Source organism: Convolutriloba macropyga, chromosome 3 (genome assembly GCF_964194025.1).
Source record: "Convolutriloba macropyga chromosome 3, txConMacr16.3, whole genome shotgun sequence".
In the NCBI taxonomy this organism is placed as follows: Eukaryota; Metazoa; Xenacoelomorpha; order Acoela; family Convolutidae; genus Convolutriloba; species Convolutriloba macropyga.
This window is the reverse complement of record NC_134470.1, coordinates 11362057-11382940: the sequence shown is the minus strand read 5'-3', so window position 1 is coordinate 11382940 and position 20884 is coordinate 11362057. Positions and strand designations below refer to the sequence as shown.

The window sequence follows — 20884 nt, the reverse complement described above, 5'->3', positions numbered from 1 at the left end:
TAACACCAGTGACTTCTTGAGGTGATGTTTTTATTTTGATTTTTAATGATTTTAACCTTGAGCGCAAGGTCGCAACTACGAGACTTCTTCTTTTGTTTATTTTGATATTGATATCGTATATTTCGAAGTTCAAGATAGCAAAGTTGTCTGAGCAATAATAACAGTTTTTAAAAGGAGTATTCAGCCTAACATCCCCAATCTAGATAAATTTCTGCAAACCTTTGTCTTTACGATCTGGTTCAGTTCCGGAAATGTTCAGTATCTGCTCCTCGGTTAACTGTCATGTCCTAATTTCAGGTGAACTATGTTTGAAGTCTCAGGTATTGCAATCAAGCCCGAAAATGCAAACGAAGTAGCTGGTCAGGTTAAAACTGCTGTACTGAAAGGGTTCTAGAATTTATATGGTGAATTGAGCTCTCTAGTTCTACTAGTCATAGTTGATGGGTCAGAGTTCATCTTCGTTGGACAAGTCAAAGGGCGTGGAGTCGTGTCCCTTTTGTGCTATTTTAAACCATGAGCCAGAGAAACTAATCTCACGCAATGACAGAGTTGCAGTCTTCAATGATCGCTCTCCCGCTTCTACATACCATTTTCAGGTAAAGTGTGTGGCGAGTAGAGCAATGAAAACTTAACAAATTGGACATACTAATTGAATGATTCCTCACTTTTTTAATTGTGCATATAACATAGCTCTCGAGTACTCTTCTCAAACCTAATTTTAAGGTTGAAAGACTAATTAATGGTTCACGCATAGTGACTGGGCATTAGACGAAAACTTAATTTGATGAAGTTAAACTTTTTTGTCATACTAGTCGAAATTTTCAACTAGTGTCTTGTAAAAACTAGACGAACACCACTTAAAAGACTTAAAAGGTGTTGCAAACATATATTTGACGCCATATAGAATAGAATAGAATAGTTAATTCAATTGGATAGTATTGGACAACATTTCAAATCATCACATCCAATTACAATCCAATTAGGACACAAAATGAGCATAATTGCTCTTCAAGTCTGTGCCCATATACACAAAAAATTAATAATCCAAATAAATTGATGTCATCTTGCTGAAGCGTATTAAAAGTTAGTAATAGAGGGTAAAAACATCCCTATTATCTTTAATGTAAAGCTCACTTATTTTTGATATATGTGCTTTCACTTGCTGAAAACTAAAGTTTTGAAAGTTTTCGGGTAATAAATTCAGTTGTTTTAGCCAATTATATGTTTTCTTCAACAAGTTCTTCAACAGGTGGGGGAAATAGGCCTCTTAAACTCCATCTCGTTTGTTTTTTAATGACTGCTAGACTTTGCGGAATTATGTATTGTAGCGGAGATTCGGACCTTATTTGTTTAAAAAGTTCTTTGACAAGTTCAATCACGTAAAGTTCGTATACAGTATATATCTTGTTGTCAATTAGTGTAAGACCTAAGGATTCATATTTTTTCCTGAAAAAATTGCTCGAATGATTTTTCGCTGTACCCTATCAATTTTTTCTAAATTCTGTTTGCTTGTGTTCCCATAGACTAATAGACCATAAGTTATGACCGATTTGGCAAAAGAGTCATAAAACATTAGAAGACACCTTCTTGGATAAAAATGTCGTACCCGATACATTAGTCCGCAAAACTTGTTAAGGTTTTTAACAACAAAATCAACATGATCACGGAATGTTAAGTTCTTATCAATGTAGATTCCTTAATACTTACAAGATGTGTTGTAATCTAGAGCATTATCCTTGAGTTTTACTTTTTCTTTTGTGGGTTTACCGAAATTTATAGCTTCACTTTTGACATAATTAATTGTTAATTTGTTAGTATTAAACCAGTTGGAAACTCTTTCAACATCCATTTGTAGAGGCGAATTATTGTCATTACTGGCATTAACAACAGTAGTATCATCTGCGAACATTACTAAAGTGCTTTCATTACAAACTGCGGGGAGATCATTGATATACAAAATGAACAAAAGGCCCAGAACAGAGCCCTGAGGTACGCCACAAACTATTTGCTTTTCTGTCGTTTTTTGCATCCTGCACTTACAAACTGGGTGCGCCCAGTTAAATAATTCTTTAATAGCTCTAAAATTGGACCTCTGAGTCCATATCTTTCTATTTTTAGTAACAAAATTTCATGATCTATTGTATCAAAAGCTTTGCTTAAGTCAATAAAACTAGCTTGCCCAGTTGATTTGTTGGCAATAACATTTCGAATATATTCCGTTATGGTGGCAACTGCATGCAAACATGACATTTTAGATCTAAAGCCTAACTGATTGTTCGCTAGCAAATTATTTTTTACACAAAATTTCATCATCCTCTTAAGTAAGATCTTCTCCAGAATTTTGCTTATTGTACTCAGTAAACTGATAGGTCTGTAATTACCAGGGTCAGTCTTGTTTCCTTTTTTATATAATGGTATTACTTTGGCTATTTTTAATGAATCTGGGAAAATACGCTCTAGCAAACAATAATTAATGGCTCTTGCAAGATGACATTCAATAATGGGAGAACAACACTTCAAAATTTCGTTTGAGATTCCATCATGACCAGTACTTTTCTTGTTTTTCATTTTCCTCAAGATTTTTGTAACCTCTGATTCATTTGTTTGATGAAGTGCCATCGTTTTTTCATTATTGCATATATTGCAACTGCTTTTTTCGTTATTAAATTTTGCAGATAATTTTGGTCCAATTGAAACAAAGTAATCGTTCAAGTCATCAAGATTTGGTAGATCGATGGTATTGTTCTTTCTTTTACAAGTTTTTAGTGTCCTATAAATAATTTTTGGGCTTGGATTTTTGCCTAGTTTTTTGAAGTTATCGTCTCTTTTTCCATTTCTTATCAAGTTAGTTACCTTGTTCCGTATTTGTTTATATCTAGTTTGGTTTTCAATAGTAGGCTCTGCTATCCATTTTTGAAACATTTTGTCTCTCTTTACAATGGCATTTTTGATTTCATTTGTAATCCAGCTTGCAGATTTAGGAGAATCAGATGTTTCGAACACCTTTTCAGGCGCAAATTTGTTTAAACTTTCAATAATTTTCTTGATCAATGTACTCATGTAATCATTAGCATTCAAATTCTCAGGAATTTTTTTGGATATTCTGGTCTGAGACAAAAAGAAAATTCAGCGCTTTTTCTGTTTGGATTGATTTCAAATTTCGCATGAGTACCGATGACTGAATGCTTTTAATTTTTAAGCTTGATACAAAAAATTCAGCAGTTAATATAAAATGATCCTTTATTGTCGTCGCTAGTGTTTCAGTTTTTATGTTTGTTTTTGTGATTATATGATCAATACAGCTCTTTGAATTTTTGGTTACCCTTGTAGGCATTGAGTTTTGTACTTGAAAATCAAATGATCTTAAAAGATTCTCATAATTTTTTGTACTTTTTTCTCTCTGTAATATATCTATGTTGAAATCACCAAAGATTAAACTTTCCTCTTTTGAAAACTTCAAACAATGTAAAATGGTTTCCAGCTTTGGTTGAAAATCAGGTAACTTCAAAGACGGAGGTCTATAAATCACACAAAAATTATGCAAACATTTCTCGTCGTATTTCACTTGTAAAATTAAGCATTCAGTTTCTGTGTTAGTATCCTGTATTGTATATTGAAGATTATCTCTAATGTAAAAGGCTACTCCACCAGATCGTCTCTTAGCGTTGTTTCTGGGTTCGGACACTATTGTCTGATAACCTGGTAGATCATAGTCGTCTGTTTGCATAGTTTGTTTTTTGTGAGATCTAATCGGGGGCTTCTTATGTTTTTCCGTATATCCCGTTCCTGTTTCCTATAATTCCTTCAAGACGTAGCAAATTGTATGAAAATCACGTTTCACACCTTACGTTTTCTATTCTATATTACTTTCAATTTTGAGTTAGATTTTGCCGTATCCGCGTTCTTTCCTTATTTTCTAAGAGCTGACCATACTCAGGCGAAAAGCCGCTTTGTTCTGTAATTAAGAAAAACCATTTCTGTTTTAACTGAGTTTTGCTGATGCAATACCAACAAATGTATTTCGTAGTGCTGAATATCCGCTGTTTTTTTGTTACTCAAAGTTTGAAATGCAAGAGTAAATTAACACCAGTGACTTCTTGAGGTGATGTTTTTATTTTGATTTTTAATGATTTTAACCTTGAGCGCAAGGTCGCAACTACGAGACTTCTTCTTTTGTTTATTTTGATATTGATATCGTATATTTCGAAGTTCAAGATAGCAAAGTTGTCTGAGCAATAATAACAGTTTTTAAAAGGAGTATTCAGCCTAACATCCCCAATCTAGATAAATTTCTGCAAACCTTTGTCTTTACGATCTGGTTCAGTTCCGGAAATGTTCAGTATCTGCTCCTCGGTTAACTGTCATGTCCTAATTTCAGGTGAACTATGTTTGAAGTCTCAGGTATTGCAATCAAGCCCGAAAATGCAAACGAAGTAGCTGGTCAGGTTAAAACTGCTGTACTGAAAGGGTTCTAGAATTTATATGGTGAATTGAGCTCTCTAGTTCTACTAGTCATAGTTGATGGGTCAGAGTTCATCTTCGTTGGACAAGTCAAAGGGCGTGGAGTCGTGTCCCTTTTGTGCTATTTTAAACCATGAGCCAGAGAAACTAATCTCACGCAATGACAGAGTCGCAGTCTTCAATGATCGCTCTCCCGCTTCTACATACCATTTTCAGGTAAAGTGTGTGGCGAGTAGAGCAATGAAAACTTAACAAATTGGACATACTAATTGAATGATTCCTCACTTTTTTAATTGTGCATATAACATAGCTCTCGAGTACTCTTCTCAAACCTAATTTTAAGGTTGAAAGACTAATTAATGGTTCACGCATAGTGACTGGGTATTAGACGAAAACTTAATTTGATGAAGTTAAACTTTTTTGTCATACTAGTCGAAATTTTCAACTAGTGTCTTGTAAAAACTAGACGAACACCACTTAAAAGACTTAAAAGGTGTTGCAAACATATATTTGACGCCATATAGAATAGAATAGAATAGTTAATTCAATTGGATAGTATTGGACAACATTTCAAATCATCACATCCAATTACAATCCAATTAGGACACAAAATGAGCATAATTGCTCTTCAAGTCTGTGCCCATATACACAAAAAATTAATAATCCAAATAAATTGATGTCATCTTGCTGAAGCGTATTAAAAGTTAGTAATAGAGGGTAAAAACATCCCTATTATCTTTAATGTAAAGCTCACTTATTTTTGATATATGTGCTTTCACTTGCTGAAAACTAAAGTTTTGAAAGTTTTCGGGTAATAAATTCAGTTGTTTTAGCCAATTATATGTTTTCTTCAACAAGTTCTTCAACAGGTGGGGGAAATAGGCCTCTTAAACTCCATCTCGTTTGTTTTTTAATGACTGCTAGACTTTGCGGAATTATGTATTGTAGCGGAGATTCGGACCTTATTTGTTTAAAAAGTTCTTTGACAAGTTCAATCACGTAAAGTTCGTATACAGTATATATCTTGTTGTCAATTAGTGTAAGACCTAAGGATTCATATTTTTTCCTGAAAAAATTGCTCGAATGATTTTTCGCTGTACCCTATCAATTTTTTCTAAATTCTGTTTGCTTGTGTTCCCATAGACTAATAGACCATAAGTTATGACCGATTTGGCAAAAGAGTCATAAAACATTAGAAGACACCTTCTTGGATAAAAATGTCGTACCCGATACATTAGTCCGCAAAACTTGTTAAGGTTTTTAACAACAAAATCAACATGATCACGGAATGTTAAGTTCTTATCAATGTAGATTCCTTAATACTTACAAGATGTGTTGTAATCTAGAGCATTATCCTTGAGTTTTACTTTTTCTTTTGTGGGTTTACCGAAATTTATAGCTTCACTTTTGACATAATTAATTGTTAATTTGTTAGTATTAAACCAGTTGGAAACTCTTTCAACATCCATTTGTAGAGGCGAATTATTGTCATTACTGGCATTAACAACAGTAGTATCATCTGCGAACATTACTAAAGTGCTTTCATTACAAACTGCGGGGAGATCATTGATATACAAAATGAACAAAAGGCCCAGAACAGAGCCCTGAGGTACGCCACAAACTATTTGCTTTTCTGTCGTTTTTTGCATCCTGCACTTACAAACTGGGTGCGCCCAGTTAAATAATTCTTTAATAGCTCTAAAATTGGACCTCTGAGTCCATATCTTTCTATTTTTAGTAACAAAATTTCATGATCTATTGTATCAAAAGCTTTGCTTAAGTCAATAAAACTAGCTTGCCCAGTTGATTTGTTGGCAATAACATTTCGAATATATTCCGTTATGGTGGCAACTGCATGCAAACATGACATTTTAGATCTAAAGCCTAACTGATTGTTCGCTAGCAAATTATTTTTTACACAAAATTTCATCATCCTCTTAAGTAAGATCTTCTCCAGAATTTTGCTTATTGTACTCAGTAAACTGATAGGTCTGTAATTACCAGGGTCAGTCTTGTTTCCTTTTTTATATAATGGTATTACTTTGGCTATTTTTAATGAATCTGGGAAAATACGCTCTAGCAAACAATAATTAATGGCTCTTGCAAGATGACATTCAATAATGGGAGAACAACACTTCAAAATTTCGTTTGAGATTCCATCATGACCAGTACTTTTCTTGTTTTTCATTTTCCTCAAGATTTTTGTAACCTCTGATTCATTTGTTTGATGAAGTGCCATCGTTTTTTCATTATTGCATATATTGCAACTGCTTTTTTCGTTATTAAATTTTGCAGATAATTTTGGTCCAATTGAAACAAAGTAATCGTTCAAGTCATCAAGATTTGGTAAATCGATGGTATTGTTCTTTCTTTTACAAGTTTTTAGTGTCCTATAAATAATTTTTGGGCTTGGATTTTTGCCTAGTTTTTTGAAGTTATCGTCTCTTTTTCCATTTCTTATCAAGTTAGTTACCTTGTTCCGTATTTGTTTATATCTAGTTTGGTTTTCAATAGTAGGCTCTGCTATCCATTTTTGAAACATTTTGTCTCTCTTTACAATGGCATTTTTGATTTCATTTGTAATCCAGCTTGCAGATTTAGGAGAATCAGATGTTTCGAACACCTTTTCAGGCGCAAATTTGTTTAAACTTTCAATAATTTTCTTGATCAATGTACTCATGTAATCATTAGCATTCAAATTCTCAGGAATTTTTTTGGATATTCTGGTCTGAGACAAAAAGAAAATTCAGCGCTTTTTCTGTTTGGATTGATTTCAAATTTCGCATGAGTACCGATGACTGAATGCTTTTAATTTTTAAGCTTGATACAAAAAATTGAGCAGTTAATATAAAATGATCCTTTATTGTCGTCGCTAGCGTTTCAGTTTTTATGTTTGTTTTTGTGATTATATGATCAATACAGCTCTTTGAATTTTTGGTTACCCTTGTAGGCATTGAGTTTTGTACTTGAAAATCAAATGATCTTAAAAGATTCTCATAATTTTTTGTACTTTTTTCTCTCTTTAATATATCTATGTTGAAATCACCAAAGATTAAACTTTCCTCTTTTGAAAACTTCAAACAATGTAAAATGGTTTCCAGCTTTGGTTGAAAATCAGGTAACTTCAAAGACGGAGGTCTATAAATCACACAACAATTATGCAAACATTTCTCGTCGTATTTCACTTGTAAAATTAAGCATTCAGTTTCTGTGTTAGTATCCTGTATTGTATATTGAAGATTATCTCTAATGTAAAAGGCTACTCCACCAGATCGTCTCTTAGCGTTGTTTCTGGGTTCGGACACTATTGTCTGATAACCTGGTAGATCATAGTCGTCAGGCTGGTCACTATCTTTTAACCATGTCTCTGTTAAAGCAATAACATCAGGTTTTTGATCTAATGTATCAAGGAAAACTACTAGTTCAGCATGATGGAATCTCACAGACTGAATGTTTAAACCCAAAAAAGTTCGGCTTTTGTTTTTAGTATGACAATCAATGATGTATGAAGACTAAATCGGATTCTCTTCCTTGCTCTGATTACTCGAGAAGTTATTGCATTCATCGTCAAGTTTGTACTTTTTTTGGACGGCGGAGACTCTTTTTCAACCAATAAATTGAATACTTTTTCAGTCAAACAGCATAACCTGTCCAGCTTGTCAAATTGTTTTGTGCCACAATGCTTTTGAAAACTTCCTTGAGGTGATTGAAAAGCCACCTGCCGACTTCTTTTCGATGGTGTTTTCTTATTTACATAAGGTTCTTGTGCCAACATCTCTACTGTTTCCATACCCCATTCGTTTTCAGTATTACCATTAGTTCCCACAAGGTAATCAACTTGATGCCGACTGTCAACTGGATACCAAGTTGTATCGTTTTCTGAGAACTTAACGTGTACTTGGTTTTTGTTCGTGATTGTAAGAAGATTTTTTTCTTTTCTGCAATAGTTGTACAAGTCTCTATCACTTTCGGCTAGACGCTCGTTTATGTGGATTTTTGCCCCAGAAACCGGATCAAAAAAAGAATTGCGATTAAACCATACCGAATCGCGCTGATGATTATAAAGAAATTTAACAATTATGGATTTTCTTTTACCTTTCCCAGGTAGGTAATGGCAGGCTGCAATATGAGTTTCAATTGGAATTTGTACTGACCTGATTAACTCCACAATTTTGTGTACCGGGTACTCACCACCGTTCTCTACCCCATGAAAAGTCAAACACATAAAAGATGAATAACGTTCCAATTTAGTAACTCTCTTTAAAAGCTCCTCCTTTTCGGTCCTTAGTTGATCACATCCTCTACGCAGTTGGTTGATTTCTTCTTTTTGATAATTAATTTCATTAATGAATTAATGAACGCATTGAATTTTTATCGTTAAGATCAATTGAGTTTAGTTTCTCATACAGCGCCATAGTTAAGAATGCAGTTGAAATTTTATTACGTAATGCAGTGTAAAAGAAAGCGACTGTTTGCTAACTGCTCATTTCGTGCTCTGATATAGTATTTGCAGTATATATACTACCGAAAGCGCTTTGTCTAATCGACTTCGCATTAAAATGAGTTGAACAGTTGTTCTGCTCTTCTAAAATTTTAGCATAGTTTCTGGTTCCTCCTCTGTGCTATTCTTGCTATTCGTTCCGACAAACTTATTTTTGGAACATATGAACGTTCAACGTACTGTACTCATAATCTTGATCGAACTTTCTGCAGCTAGTGGGGGAGAAATAATGTGACAAAATTAGGGGTTAATTTACCGAAAAGATGCAAATAGTAACTTTCAAACTATTTGCAATATTTTCTTGTGGAAACAAAAACTTTGAGAGTTCAATTGGTTTCTGTGTTATAGCTCTAAGAGGGTTTTTACTAAGGGGGTGGTTACAGTTGAATGTTTTAATTGTTTCGACTAAATTTTTCAAAAAGTTTTCTGGTTGTTAGAATGAAAATACAAAAATTTAAATTTGTATGCAAGTGAAATACAAAAAATAAACAAAGCGTTGGCTAAAAGGTTCTCTGTAAAACTTAATCATGTTGAATTCAATTCTATTCGTTTCTCAGAAATAATCTCAGCGCAATGCTGGATGCTTTCGTAAAGATAATTTTTTTATGAGAGAATTTGTTAAAATTTTGGTGAAATTTTTAATGGCGTGCCGTTTATTTCTACAATATTTGTTTTCTCTGGTCATCGCTAAAACAAAGAAATCAGGTAGACTTAAAGTAGTTTCAAAAAACTGTTGGAGCTCTAGCGGTATCTATTCTCAACTTCTTTGGCCCAATTCAGGGTTTTTCTTGGACAGCAGTTCTTTTTTGCAAATGTTATTGGTAACGATAGGTTGCTGCTCAACTGAATTTTTTCTGTGAAATATAGACCAACACTTTTTACGAAAGTCTCAGTTAAAGCAATAACATCAGGTTTTTGATCTAATGTATCAAGGAAAACTACTAGTTCAGCATGATGGAATCTCACAGACTGAATGTTTAAACCCAAAAAAGTTCGGCTTTTGTTTTTAGTATGACAATCAATGATGTATGAAGACTAAATCGGATTCTCTTCACTGCTCTGATTACTCGAGAGATTATTGCATTCATCGTTCAAGTTTGTACTTTTTTTGGACGGCGGATACTCTTTTTCAACCCACAAATTGAATACTTTTTCAGTCAAACAGCATAACCTGTCCAGCTTGTCAAATTGTTTTGTGCCACAATGCTTTTGAAAACTTCCTTGAGGTGATTGAAAAGCCACCTGCCGACTTCTTTTCGATGGTGTTTTCTTATTTACATAAGGTTCTTGTGCCAACATCTCTACTGTTTCCATACCCCATTCGTTTTCAGTATTACCATTAGTTCCCACAAGGTAATCAACTTGATGCCGACTGTCAACTGGATACCAAGTTGTATCGTTTTCTGAGAACTTAACGCGTACTTGGTTTTTGTTCGTGATTGTAAGAAGATTTTTTTCTTTTCTGCAATAGTTGTACAAGTCTCTATCACTTTCGGCTAGACGCTCGTTTATGTGGATTTTTGCCCCAGAAACCGGATCAAAAAAAGAATTGCGATTAAACCCTACCGAATCGCGCTGATGATTATAAAGAAATTTAACAATTATGGATTTTCTTGTAGCTTTCCCAGGTAGGTAATGGCAGGCCGCAATATGAGTTTCAATTGGAATTTGTACTGACCTGATTAACTCAACAATTTTGTGTACCGGGTACTCACCACCGTTCTCTACCCCATGAAAAGTCAAACACATAAAAGATGAATAACGTTCCAATTTAGTAACTCTCTTTAAAAGCTCCTCCTTTTCGGTCCTTAGTTGATCACATCCTCTACGCAGTTGGTTGATTTCTTCTTTTTGATAATTAATTTCTTTAATGAAATAATGATTGCATTGAATTTGTATCGTTAAGATCAATTGAGTTTAGTTTCTCATACAGCGCCATAGTTAAGAATGCAGTTGAAATTTTATTACGTAATGCAGTGTAAAAGAAAGCGACTGTTTGCTAACTGCTCATTTCTTGCTCTGATATAGTATTTGGAGTATATACTACCGAAAGCGCTTTGTCTAATCGTCTTCGCATTAAAATGAGTTGAACAGTTGTTCTGCTCTTCTAAAATTTTAGCATAGTTTCTGGTCCCTCCTCTGTGCTATTCTTGCTATTCGTTCCGACAAACTTATTTTTGGAACATATGAACGTTCAACGTACTGTACTCATAGCCTTGATCGAACTTTCTGCAGCTAGTGGGGAGAAATAACGTGACAAAGTTAGGGGTGAATTTACCGAAAAGATGCAAATAGTAACTTTCAAACTATTTGCAATATTTTCTTGTGGAAACAAAAACTTTGAGAGTTCAATTGATTTCTGTGTTATAGCTCTAAGAGGGTTTTTACTAAGGGGGTGGTTACAGTTGAATGTTTTAATTGTTTCGACTAAATTTTTCAAAAAGTTTTCTGGTTGTTAGAATGAAAATACAAAAATTTAAATTTGTATGCAAGTGAAATACAAAAAATAAACAAAGCGTTGGCTAAAAGGTTCTCTGTAAAACTTAATCATGTTGATTTCAATTCTATTCGTTTCTCAGAAATAATCTCAGCGCAATGCTGGATGCTTTCGTAAAGATAATTTTTTTATGAGAGAATTTGTTAAAATTTTGGTGAAATTTTTAATGGCGTGCCGTTTATTTCTACAATATTTGTTTTCTCTGGTCATCGCTAAAACAAAGAAATCAGGTAGACTTAAAGTAGTTTCAAAAAACTGTTGGAGCTCTAGCGGTATCTATTCTCAACTTCTTTGGCCCAATTCAGGGTTTTTCTTGGACAGCAGTTCTTTTTTGCAAATGTTATTGGTAACGATAGGTTGCTGCTCAACTGAATTTTTTCTGTGAAATATAGACCAACACTTTTTACGAAAAGTTTTTGGTTTTATTTCCAGGACTTATTCATAGTGTTTATCTAACAAGTGGGGTAATTCTAATTACTGAGTATATTTATACGCGGAGCTTATGTCCTTTGAAAGAATAACTTTGTTTTTGTTTGCAGTTTCTTCTGTTTGGGTAAGGTGGACATTTTAGTTAAATCGATCTCATATCGTCCAGAAAGGAGGATATGGCGTTATATGGCAAAATTTGCAGCTTTTTGGTCTAAATTAGGCAATCATCACTTAGTACTATTAAAAGTTGGTACATCAAATGTGTACTTGACGCCATTTCGTGCCATTCCTCTGTGCTATCTATGCAAATTGTTCTGGCAAAGTCATTTGGTAAATATATGAAAATTTAAGTTAATATAATCATTGCTTTATTCTAACATTCTGCAGCTGTTGGAAGAAAAAATTACAACAAATTGGGCGATGAATTTAATCCTAAAAAATGCAAGTAGTTATTTTAAAATTGGTAACATTTTCTCGAGGGAACAAAATTTGGGACTTTCATTGTTCTTACTGAAAATAGATTGTTATTCAATTTTATTTTTCTGTTAAATTTTGGGTTTTTTTGCAAATAATTTTTCTGGTTTTAGTTTTACGGGTTGCCGCTTAATTTTGAGGTAAAAATTAGAAAAGTTGTGAATGTTGATTAAGTTTGTCTGGTGTTTGTAACTTTTGAAAGAAGAATTACCCTTTGTCTTCTTTTCTGTTGCATTTGTTGCTGATTTCTTAACGGTCTCTGACGTTTGCTGGTTTTCTCGTCTGCAGGTTTTGTTTGGTAATGTTGGTCATTGTTATTAGATTGTTCAAACATATGTGTCAGAAGGTCTGTTTTTTTATTGCTCTACAAAGTTGTGAATATTCGTGAAGTCTTGTGTGTAATTTCTCTGCACGATTTTTTTGACCGATTTAACTTCTTTATCCTCTTTTTGCTTTTGATTTGGAGTTTTTCTAGATTTCTCTTTGGCATTTTTAAGGTATTGAACTGAGTTGTTGCCAGTTAAGTACTGAACGCCAATTGAGCAATCGGTTAAAATCTTTTGAGTTTTTTTGTAGCTTGGATAACATAATTCATTAAAAGCCTCCAGATTGTTCTTCAATCTTATCATTTGAACACCCTTAGTGACAGTATCCATCTAGAGTTAATCTGAAGACCAGAACCCCCACCCCACGAGCTTGTCGCTTGAGAGGTACTAATTTAAGTTTTTGAGTTGGTATCAATGTTGCTACTTTTTGAAATATGACAAACACGAATTTTTACTTTTCTCAGGCCAATTTTTGAGGCTGCTGATAGAAGAATCCACTTTGTCTGTCCAATGAAATTACTTGAAAAAGCTAGAAGCTAGTGGATTTGAAAAGATATTGGATTCAATCATTTGAAAAAAAATGAAGAGAGAGTGAATTATCTGGGAGTAACTATAGATAATGAGCTAAGCTATCAATCTGAAGCCGAAAATTTGTTCTTGAAAATTGCCCACAAAGTACTGAGTGCTTATTCAAATTGAGAGACTGCCTACCAAGAAAGGTACTTGATCAATTCTTTGGTGATGAGCCATTTACAATATTCTTCTGTACTATTTATGGTCGTTGATAACAACGTATGTAATCATTATCTTAGAAAAGCAATTAAGCTTATACAAACAGTAAAAACGTGTTATCGTCGTTGGAATCATCTCTAGATGTTAGGCTACAGATATTAAGCTACCTGTTGGCTTCTTGCTGGACTGCAGATTAGCATATAAATATTGGTCATAACTTTCTCTTAACTAATCCAAAGCCTGCATTGAATTGGTCAAATAGAATTTCGCAAAATACTTTCGACTGTTATAAATATAAAAACTGAAATCGTTTTCATCAAGCAATTAGTAGGAGCAGATACCGTGAAAAAAGCTCAATCCAGAGAGGTTTCGAAAAAGTTGCTTAAAAAGCTTTTTATCCTAGCCAATATAATTTTATCCTAGCCTTTTTATAAATACGCGTCCTTAAAAAGAAATCTAAACGATTTATTTTTCAAACTTTGTTGCCAACTAAAAAAAAATTTCGGTAGAGTTCCGTGGCGTGGCTTCAAATTTTCATCATTTAAATTTTCGTGATTATCCATGAACGCAGTAAGTGAACAAATAAATTTTGGTTAGTTTACTCATTGTAATATTTTTAATTCATTTATATCCCTAACGATTGTGAACGTGACTAAGGTTTAACATGGTTTTTCAAGATTCAGCTGAGCGTTGACTTTTATTTTAGGTTGTTCCCATAGAACATATTCCAAGTGTGAAGAGTTTGAAACCTGTTCACACCTCTCTTGTGGACGAAATGTGGAGAGAGGGCCTCGCAGTTCTCTCACACAAAACATCCCTCACCACCGAAGAGTAAGAAGTTTTGCATAGTATCCTTTTTTTTTATCCCCGCAAACCTAAATTGGTACTTAGTTTATTCCCCGGGCTATTAATACTAAATGGAGTTGAATGTACCATTCCGCAATTGCATTGTGCAATTGAGATTTGTCATCTGCAAGGCATTTAGTTTATTTATGATCATGATAGCTCTTCATAATACTCCTATACATTTGGTTGACGAGCTGTACAAACTTTCGGTATGTCATGTGCAGACGAACACTGGCTACTGCTTCTAGGGTCGAATGGAGAAGACCGTGGCTGTAGAGTTTTCTTCAATTTACTATAAAGCGTGTATAATTCTGAAATTTGACATCATTGCTATTACCATGTTAAAGAGTTGAAAATAGTTTTATATAGATCTGTGTTTGTTTTTTGGATCGAATACCAAATTTATCTAATAACATTTGTTGAGTTATTGTGTTAACTTTTAGTTGACGTTCTCGTGGTCACGAGAACGTCAACTAAAAGTTAGATTTGAAAATTGAAACTATCCGCCATGTGATTTTCACATCGCATTGAAAACTCAGAATGGTTTTTGTATGCAGAAAGGAAGCAACCTAGAAAGATCATACGGGGAGCCTCGTGAAGAAGTTGCCAGTCAAACAGTGGATGTGGTCAGACATAATGCACGAAGTCCGTGTTAGGCAGTGCATTGTATTTCCTACTTCATCACTTTTTTAATAGCTGCGTCAGCAATTCCAGGCCCAGGCGGCTATTATTGCGCTCCTATTTTTTTTATCGTCTGACAGATTTTTGTTTTGTCTTACCCTGACCTCTTGGAATTGACTTTTTCAATGACGTCAGTGACTTGCACTGCTTTGCAGTTAAAATTTGTGTTCGTGACGTCATTTCTGTTTTTAGGCCAATTGCGTGGCTTACCTCACTCAAAAAAATGACTTCTGAACTCACTTATGGAACATTTAAGTGTGCATCTAAGTAGTGCCAAACTTATTTGCCCTAATTCTTGAGTATTAGGTTCTGGTCAATCTGTATCTTATTTCTTTAGTTGAACGCCATCTATCGCGGCTATTGTTTTATTTTGAACGCCAAATTTGTGAATGAAAACTAAAAAGTTTTTTCAAGAGGCCCAATTTGTATTCCAAATTCAACTCATGCTAGTTTTCGACAAGCTAGTTTTTTTCGTTAAGAGATTCGTGATAAGTATGCAGCGGGAGTAGTGGGAAGATTTCTGATTAGGACATTTTATTTTGTAATTGATTGTTTTGCTTTTTGTCATCCTGCAGAGCGTTTTTTAAGTCTTGAGTGCAACTCATATGATGTCACAGTTGGCTATATTTAGCTTTGGACCACTAATTCAGTCCAGTGGGAACGGAGAAGGACAATTCCAGGACCTTCGTAAACAAAATTCAAATCATTATTATAGCTGCGAAGCTGTAAGCTGAGCGTAGCTATATTGCGGTGCTCTTGGTTTTTTTTTGTTTCGTCGTCTGACGCTCTTTTTTCGTTTTACATTTATTCACACAGCAAAGCTGAAAAAGTCAAATTTTCTGAATGACTTCTTCCTCTCACTAACGGTATTTGCGCGCGTGACGTCATTTCTCACTCGCTTTAGCGAAAGTTTTTAGGTTATTTGCGTGATTAGATTTTGATCATACGTGACTTACCTCACTCAATAAAATGACTTTTCACTTTAAAACTTAAGTTTAATTTGAATTTGGTTAAGGTCAAAGGAACTCATATGTGCAGTAAAGGTCCCTAATAAGAGGCTTCTGTGGAATGAATTATAACAAGCTTTATTAATTCATCGCTGAATGTTTTTTACCTAGTTTTTTGAGCGGCGTCGATTTTTTTTTTCAGTTTAGATCTGTATCTGTTTCTATCTATTATATGGCACGCAGGTCTGTTCTTTCGCAGCTATTCCGGCAATCTGCCGGCTATGTTGTTTGATTTATTAGCGACAATTTGATCTAGCGACATGATTTCAAGTTCACAAGGATTTGATTGCTTGTTTTGTTTAGAAATAAGTACTTGTTGTTCCGACCCTTCTTAAAGGGGAGGAACTATATACTCAAATGGGTTTTTTTGTTCATACAATTTTGGCCGATTGATATATTCATCGTAGAGAGTTGAGACGGGTATCATTAGAAAGCTTCTCCGACGTAGAATATGGAATTGAAGATTTTTTATTTTCGTTTTTTACTGGGAGTTATCGAGATTTAAACTTTTGAGAAAATAGAGTGAATTCCGTTTATTTTATTCACATTTTCCGAAATTTTTTACTAAAATTTCGCTAATTTTGCTAAAATTTGTTAAATTTTTTCAAGAAAGGGCTGTTGATTTTAATTTTAAAACAAAAAAATATTGTCGGCTATTTTTTTTAATTTTTAAAAATTCTGGCTAAATTTTTCAAATTTCAGACTTCATCAAAAACAGCACGAAATAAGTTTCTTTAGTCCACTTTGATTAAATTTGCAGGAAGTACACACCCAAGCACCACTAACAGAATCTTTACAGAATCAAAAGGGGGTCTATTTATACTTTAACTTCCGTTTTGAGTGCTCCGTAATTAAATTTTTGCCGTTTTTTGCTACCTTTACTCATTGATTATCAAAAACGCAGTATTTATTTTTGATTTTTTTTATTTTACAATATATCTATATCTATAATGTATATCTATAAAAATGTTTTAATGGACGAACAGCATTAGCAGAGCTAGTTTTAGACCAATCTTGGACTGTTACAATCCAAAAATTATTTGGATTGTAATCAGTCGGGTCTTTTTTATAAAAAAAAGTTCGATCTTTTTTATATATTGATAAAATAACAGAACATTTCAATTCAAAGCTCACTACTGATAGGTCCCATTCACTTCAAATTGGCTGCAAATTTTTTAGTTTTTTACTTGAAAGCTTATGGTCGTTTTGACTTTTAAAAATAATTGATTTTAAATTTGGTCAACTTGTGGCTTAGTGTCAGCAATGAAGGAATGCTTCTTCTTTCTACTGAATTCAAATTAAATCTTCATTGAGGTTTTACACCTTAAGTTCTGTTTTCTGGCTTTGATAGTAATAGATTTCTTACTTTTATATCTTCAAGTTGCCCTTGTTTCACGTTTTCATTTTGTTATTAATGGCTTTCATGTCTTTGGAAATATTTTTAAAAAAAAAACAAGTATTACTTAATTTTGCTTTTTTCTTTATTGTCTATTGTTACCTAGATTAATTAATAAGAGGTCGCAAAATACATTATCGGTGTTCGAAGAAGGTGCAATCAAACTTATTTTGAGGGCCAAGTTATGGCTTAACTGCTTCGAAAGTGTTTTCTGGCAAGTTTGAACTGATTTTTTGTTTGTTGTCTATTTGTTGTTCTTTTTAACCGCATAAAAAATTGAATACCGACACTTCTTAATCCCGCTCTATGGACGCATTGGTAATTGTAAACCAAAGGGATATTTTAGTTGATTTCTAATGGTTTTCATTACTTTGAAGTTATTGTTTTTTTTAAATAAGCGAATTTTTGAACTTTACTGTTTTTTTCTTTATTGTCTAATTGTTACCAAGACTCATTATGGACTCGTCCCATATCTTTTTTTGCTAAATTACAAGTTTTTTGTTTAATTTCAGTTTTATGTGACGCTATTTTGACTTGGTTATTAAGTTTTTGTTTTTTAAAACGGACATAAATTTTTTGTTGTAATTTATGTTTGTTTCTGTTTGATTTTGCTGTTCGTGTTGACTCGCTTTCTTGAAATTGGCATATTTCATCAATCTAATGCATCATTTTTTACTATCCTGAGTTATTTGCTTTGGAGGCTTTTTTTTGTTCATACACCAATTTTTTTTGGAAAATACTTTAATTTTTGGGGTTTTCTATCTGTTCCTCATTTGGTAGACAATTATGCCAAAATTGTGGATGAGCGGAGTCGGAACTTTATGTGCGATCGCACATTACCGAGCCTCCTTGTTATTTATACTATAATAGCTTTTGATTAAAATGCAATCAAGATTAATTACCGATTACTTTTATTCAGTGTTTTGTATAATTTTTGGAATAAGAATTTACTGATACTCAAAAAAGTCAAATTATCACTTGACATTTTTGTGTATTTTGAACATGGATTTCGCTAATTACTGTTAATAAATAATAAATTTAAGTTAACAGTTCTCTGGTTTACAGGTTACTGGCTTCTTTTTTGCTTACAAACCAAAATATATTTTTTTCTAAATTACGACAAAGTTCTGTATCCATGCGTCAAAGTAGATTGATTCTATTTCACTTTTGTTTCAGAGTGTCTAAAGATGTCCTAACTGGATTCCACTACCCTCCTCTCATATCAGTTGGCCACTTACACCTTCATGTGATCTACCCCAAGTCACGTGTTCCCCTCCTACAGAAACACAAGTACCGCCACGACAGTTTCTTCTTCAGACATCCACAAAAAGTCATCGACACTTTGTACAAAGCTAAACTTTGAAACTGCTTGAATTGTTTCTTTGGGAGACATATTTCGCTACATGGAAAATCTGTATTTTATAGGGTTCCTTAAAATTTTGGAACCCAAATTTCCCATCAAGTTATTTGAATAATTTTAAAAACGTTCCTGCTCCTAACGCCTCTGGTTAAAAAGCCAAGTCAATAAAAATGAGTTGTTAATGCTCGTTTGTTGTAAAAAAACCTTTGCATACAATATTGCATCCCGAGTTTTTAAATCTTCTGACAAGGAGTTTCCTAAGATGAATAGGAACGTGTTGACGCAAAGACCGAGATCACAGAAGCAATTTTATCTCCTTCAGTAAGAAACATTTCAACATCTTGAATTGCCGTATAACTGCAGGTTTTACCTCTGGAAAACAGTTTCTGTTGTGAAATGAAATGTTGTTAAGCTGCAGCTTAATAGCAGAAAGTTTCTCTGAAACTCTCAAAAATGGAAGTTGCATTTCACAAAAAAAACAAGCTTGCAGGGGAACAAAGTATTTCTGGTAGGGGGATCCTAACACCCCCCCCCCTGTCTGCAATACAAGAAATTATATGGTTGAATCCCTCCCTGCCTGACGTAACTCAACCTCTATTTGTTGCAATAGACTCACGACTTGAAGGACCTCAAGTCCTCATATTGATTTGTCAGGCAGCTTAAGATCTGTTTTATGACAACGTAGTCCTTCGTAGCGTCTCTCGGGTACAGGGTTACCACTGTATCTTCTATTGCACGTCACTGGTCAACTAGAAGAAAACAGGTATATCCTCTCAGGTATTCCTTCCTGGTCCTTTCCAGTACTTCAGCGATAAGAATTATTCTGAACACAAAAAGTAACTAGAATAAATCAATTTTACTACACAGATGAAAGCCCCTCACGTCAAACAATTGGCGTCATAAACAAGCTGAAATTTAATGTCCGAATCAATCAATTGGATGCCTCAGAATACCTAACGCTATGGTCATCACGCCACAATCTGCTGATGTAAACAGTAGAACATTAAAGTTTCTGCCTATAAACCTAATCAACAAAAGTTTGTTCATTTGATGCGACGCAGTCGACTTTTAAGGGGATTTTTTTACAGTTGGTGTTCTTGAGCTAACTGTATGACATCTGGTATCAGTTTTTCTATATACTAAATACAAGTGCAGTTAATCGTTGAGCTACAATTAGAATCTATGCGCTCGAAAATTGCTACCCATCAAGTAAAATAGATTTGGTCTACTAACCGCAATGCCGCATTACGATTACTTCTTAGTTACTCCTCCAGCAACTCAATCGGCTCCAAATATGATTTCTCACTTCAGAATTTTACATCCATTATTTGATAATTTTTTAGTCAGTCAACCTCTGTTTAAAAACAGTATATTTATATTTGACAATCTCGGAGCCGAAAAATCGGCTCATCGATTAAACTTACCTGAAGACAGCCTCCCAATCGGATGTCTGAACAAAATTTCAGGGCCCCTATCCTCCAGCCACACCATCGGCTAGAGGAAATAGTGGAAACTGAACCTAATGTTTTACCAGCTCAGATTTTTGATACCTGATATTATTAGAGCCGCACAATCGGACCAACGATTTAACTTACCTAACGACAGCCACCCAATTGGATGTATGGAAAAATTCTAATTTTATGACTTGGGATCTTGCTAACAATCAAATAACAAAAGTTGGGTGCAAGTGCTATAAGAAAAGACATCAATCAAACAATGTTCAACATCAAAAACAAATCAAATTGCTGTTCATTTTAAGAACAAATTAATACTCATCCTTTTCACTTCGTTTGCTATTCATTGCCGTTGAGGATCACGCCTTCAGAAAGTTTCCGTTTCTTCGATGGAATGGCGGGATTTAATGTTCTTTCTCTCGAATCAGGTTAAGAGTTGCGAATTTGCATAGCAGAGTCCCTGCCAATTGCTCAGCTTTGATACTAAGTCATTAGTTCGATTTAGAACCACCTTGTTTGTGTCGCATTGTCTTCAGAAGCTCATTCGAATCATTAGTTAAAATTCGATTTGAATCCGCGGATATTGAGTGCCGATCTTATCGCCACTCATCAGTATTACCTAGATTTCGTATCCGTTCGATCCTCCTAATTCTCTTTTATTTGCGGTCGTCTCTGCCTTTACCAATGAGCGTGACTGATAAATTAAACAAAATTTTCATT

At 34.1% G+C, this 20884-nt stretch overlaps 1 protein-coding gene across 2 annotated transcripts; it reads left to right on the top strand.

The window, feature by feature from the left end:
- Positions 1–234: 234 nt before the first annotated feature.
- LOC142336857 (adenosine 5'-monophosphoramidase HINT3-like) lies at positions 235–18939 on the top strand. Of its 2 annotated transcripts, none has more exons than XM_075385815.1 (3): positions 235–596; positions 14127–14251; positions 18527–18939. In XM_075385815.1, exons 1-3 carry the CDS (start codon positions 441–443, stop codon positions 18711–18713), a joined length of 468 nt encoding a protein of 155 aa, XP_075241930.1. In that variant the 5' UTR covers positions 235–440; the 3' UTR covers positions 18714–18939. The 2 variants fall into 2 exon arrangements, with proteins under 2 accessions (XP_075241930.1, XP_075241928.1); XM_075385813.1 differs by lacking the exon at positions 235–596 and adding an exon at positions 4342–4677.
- The last annotated feature ends 1945 nt before the right edge of the window (positions 18940–20884 follow it).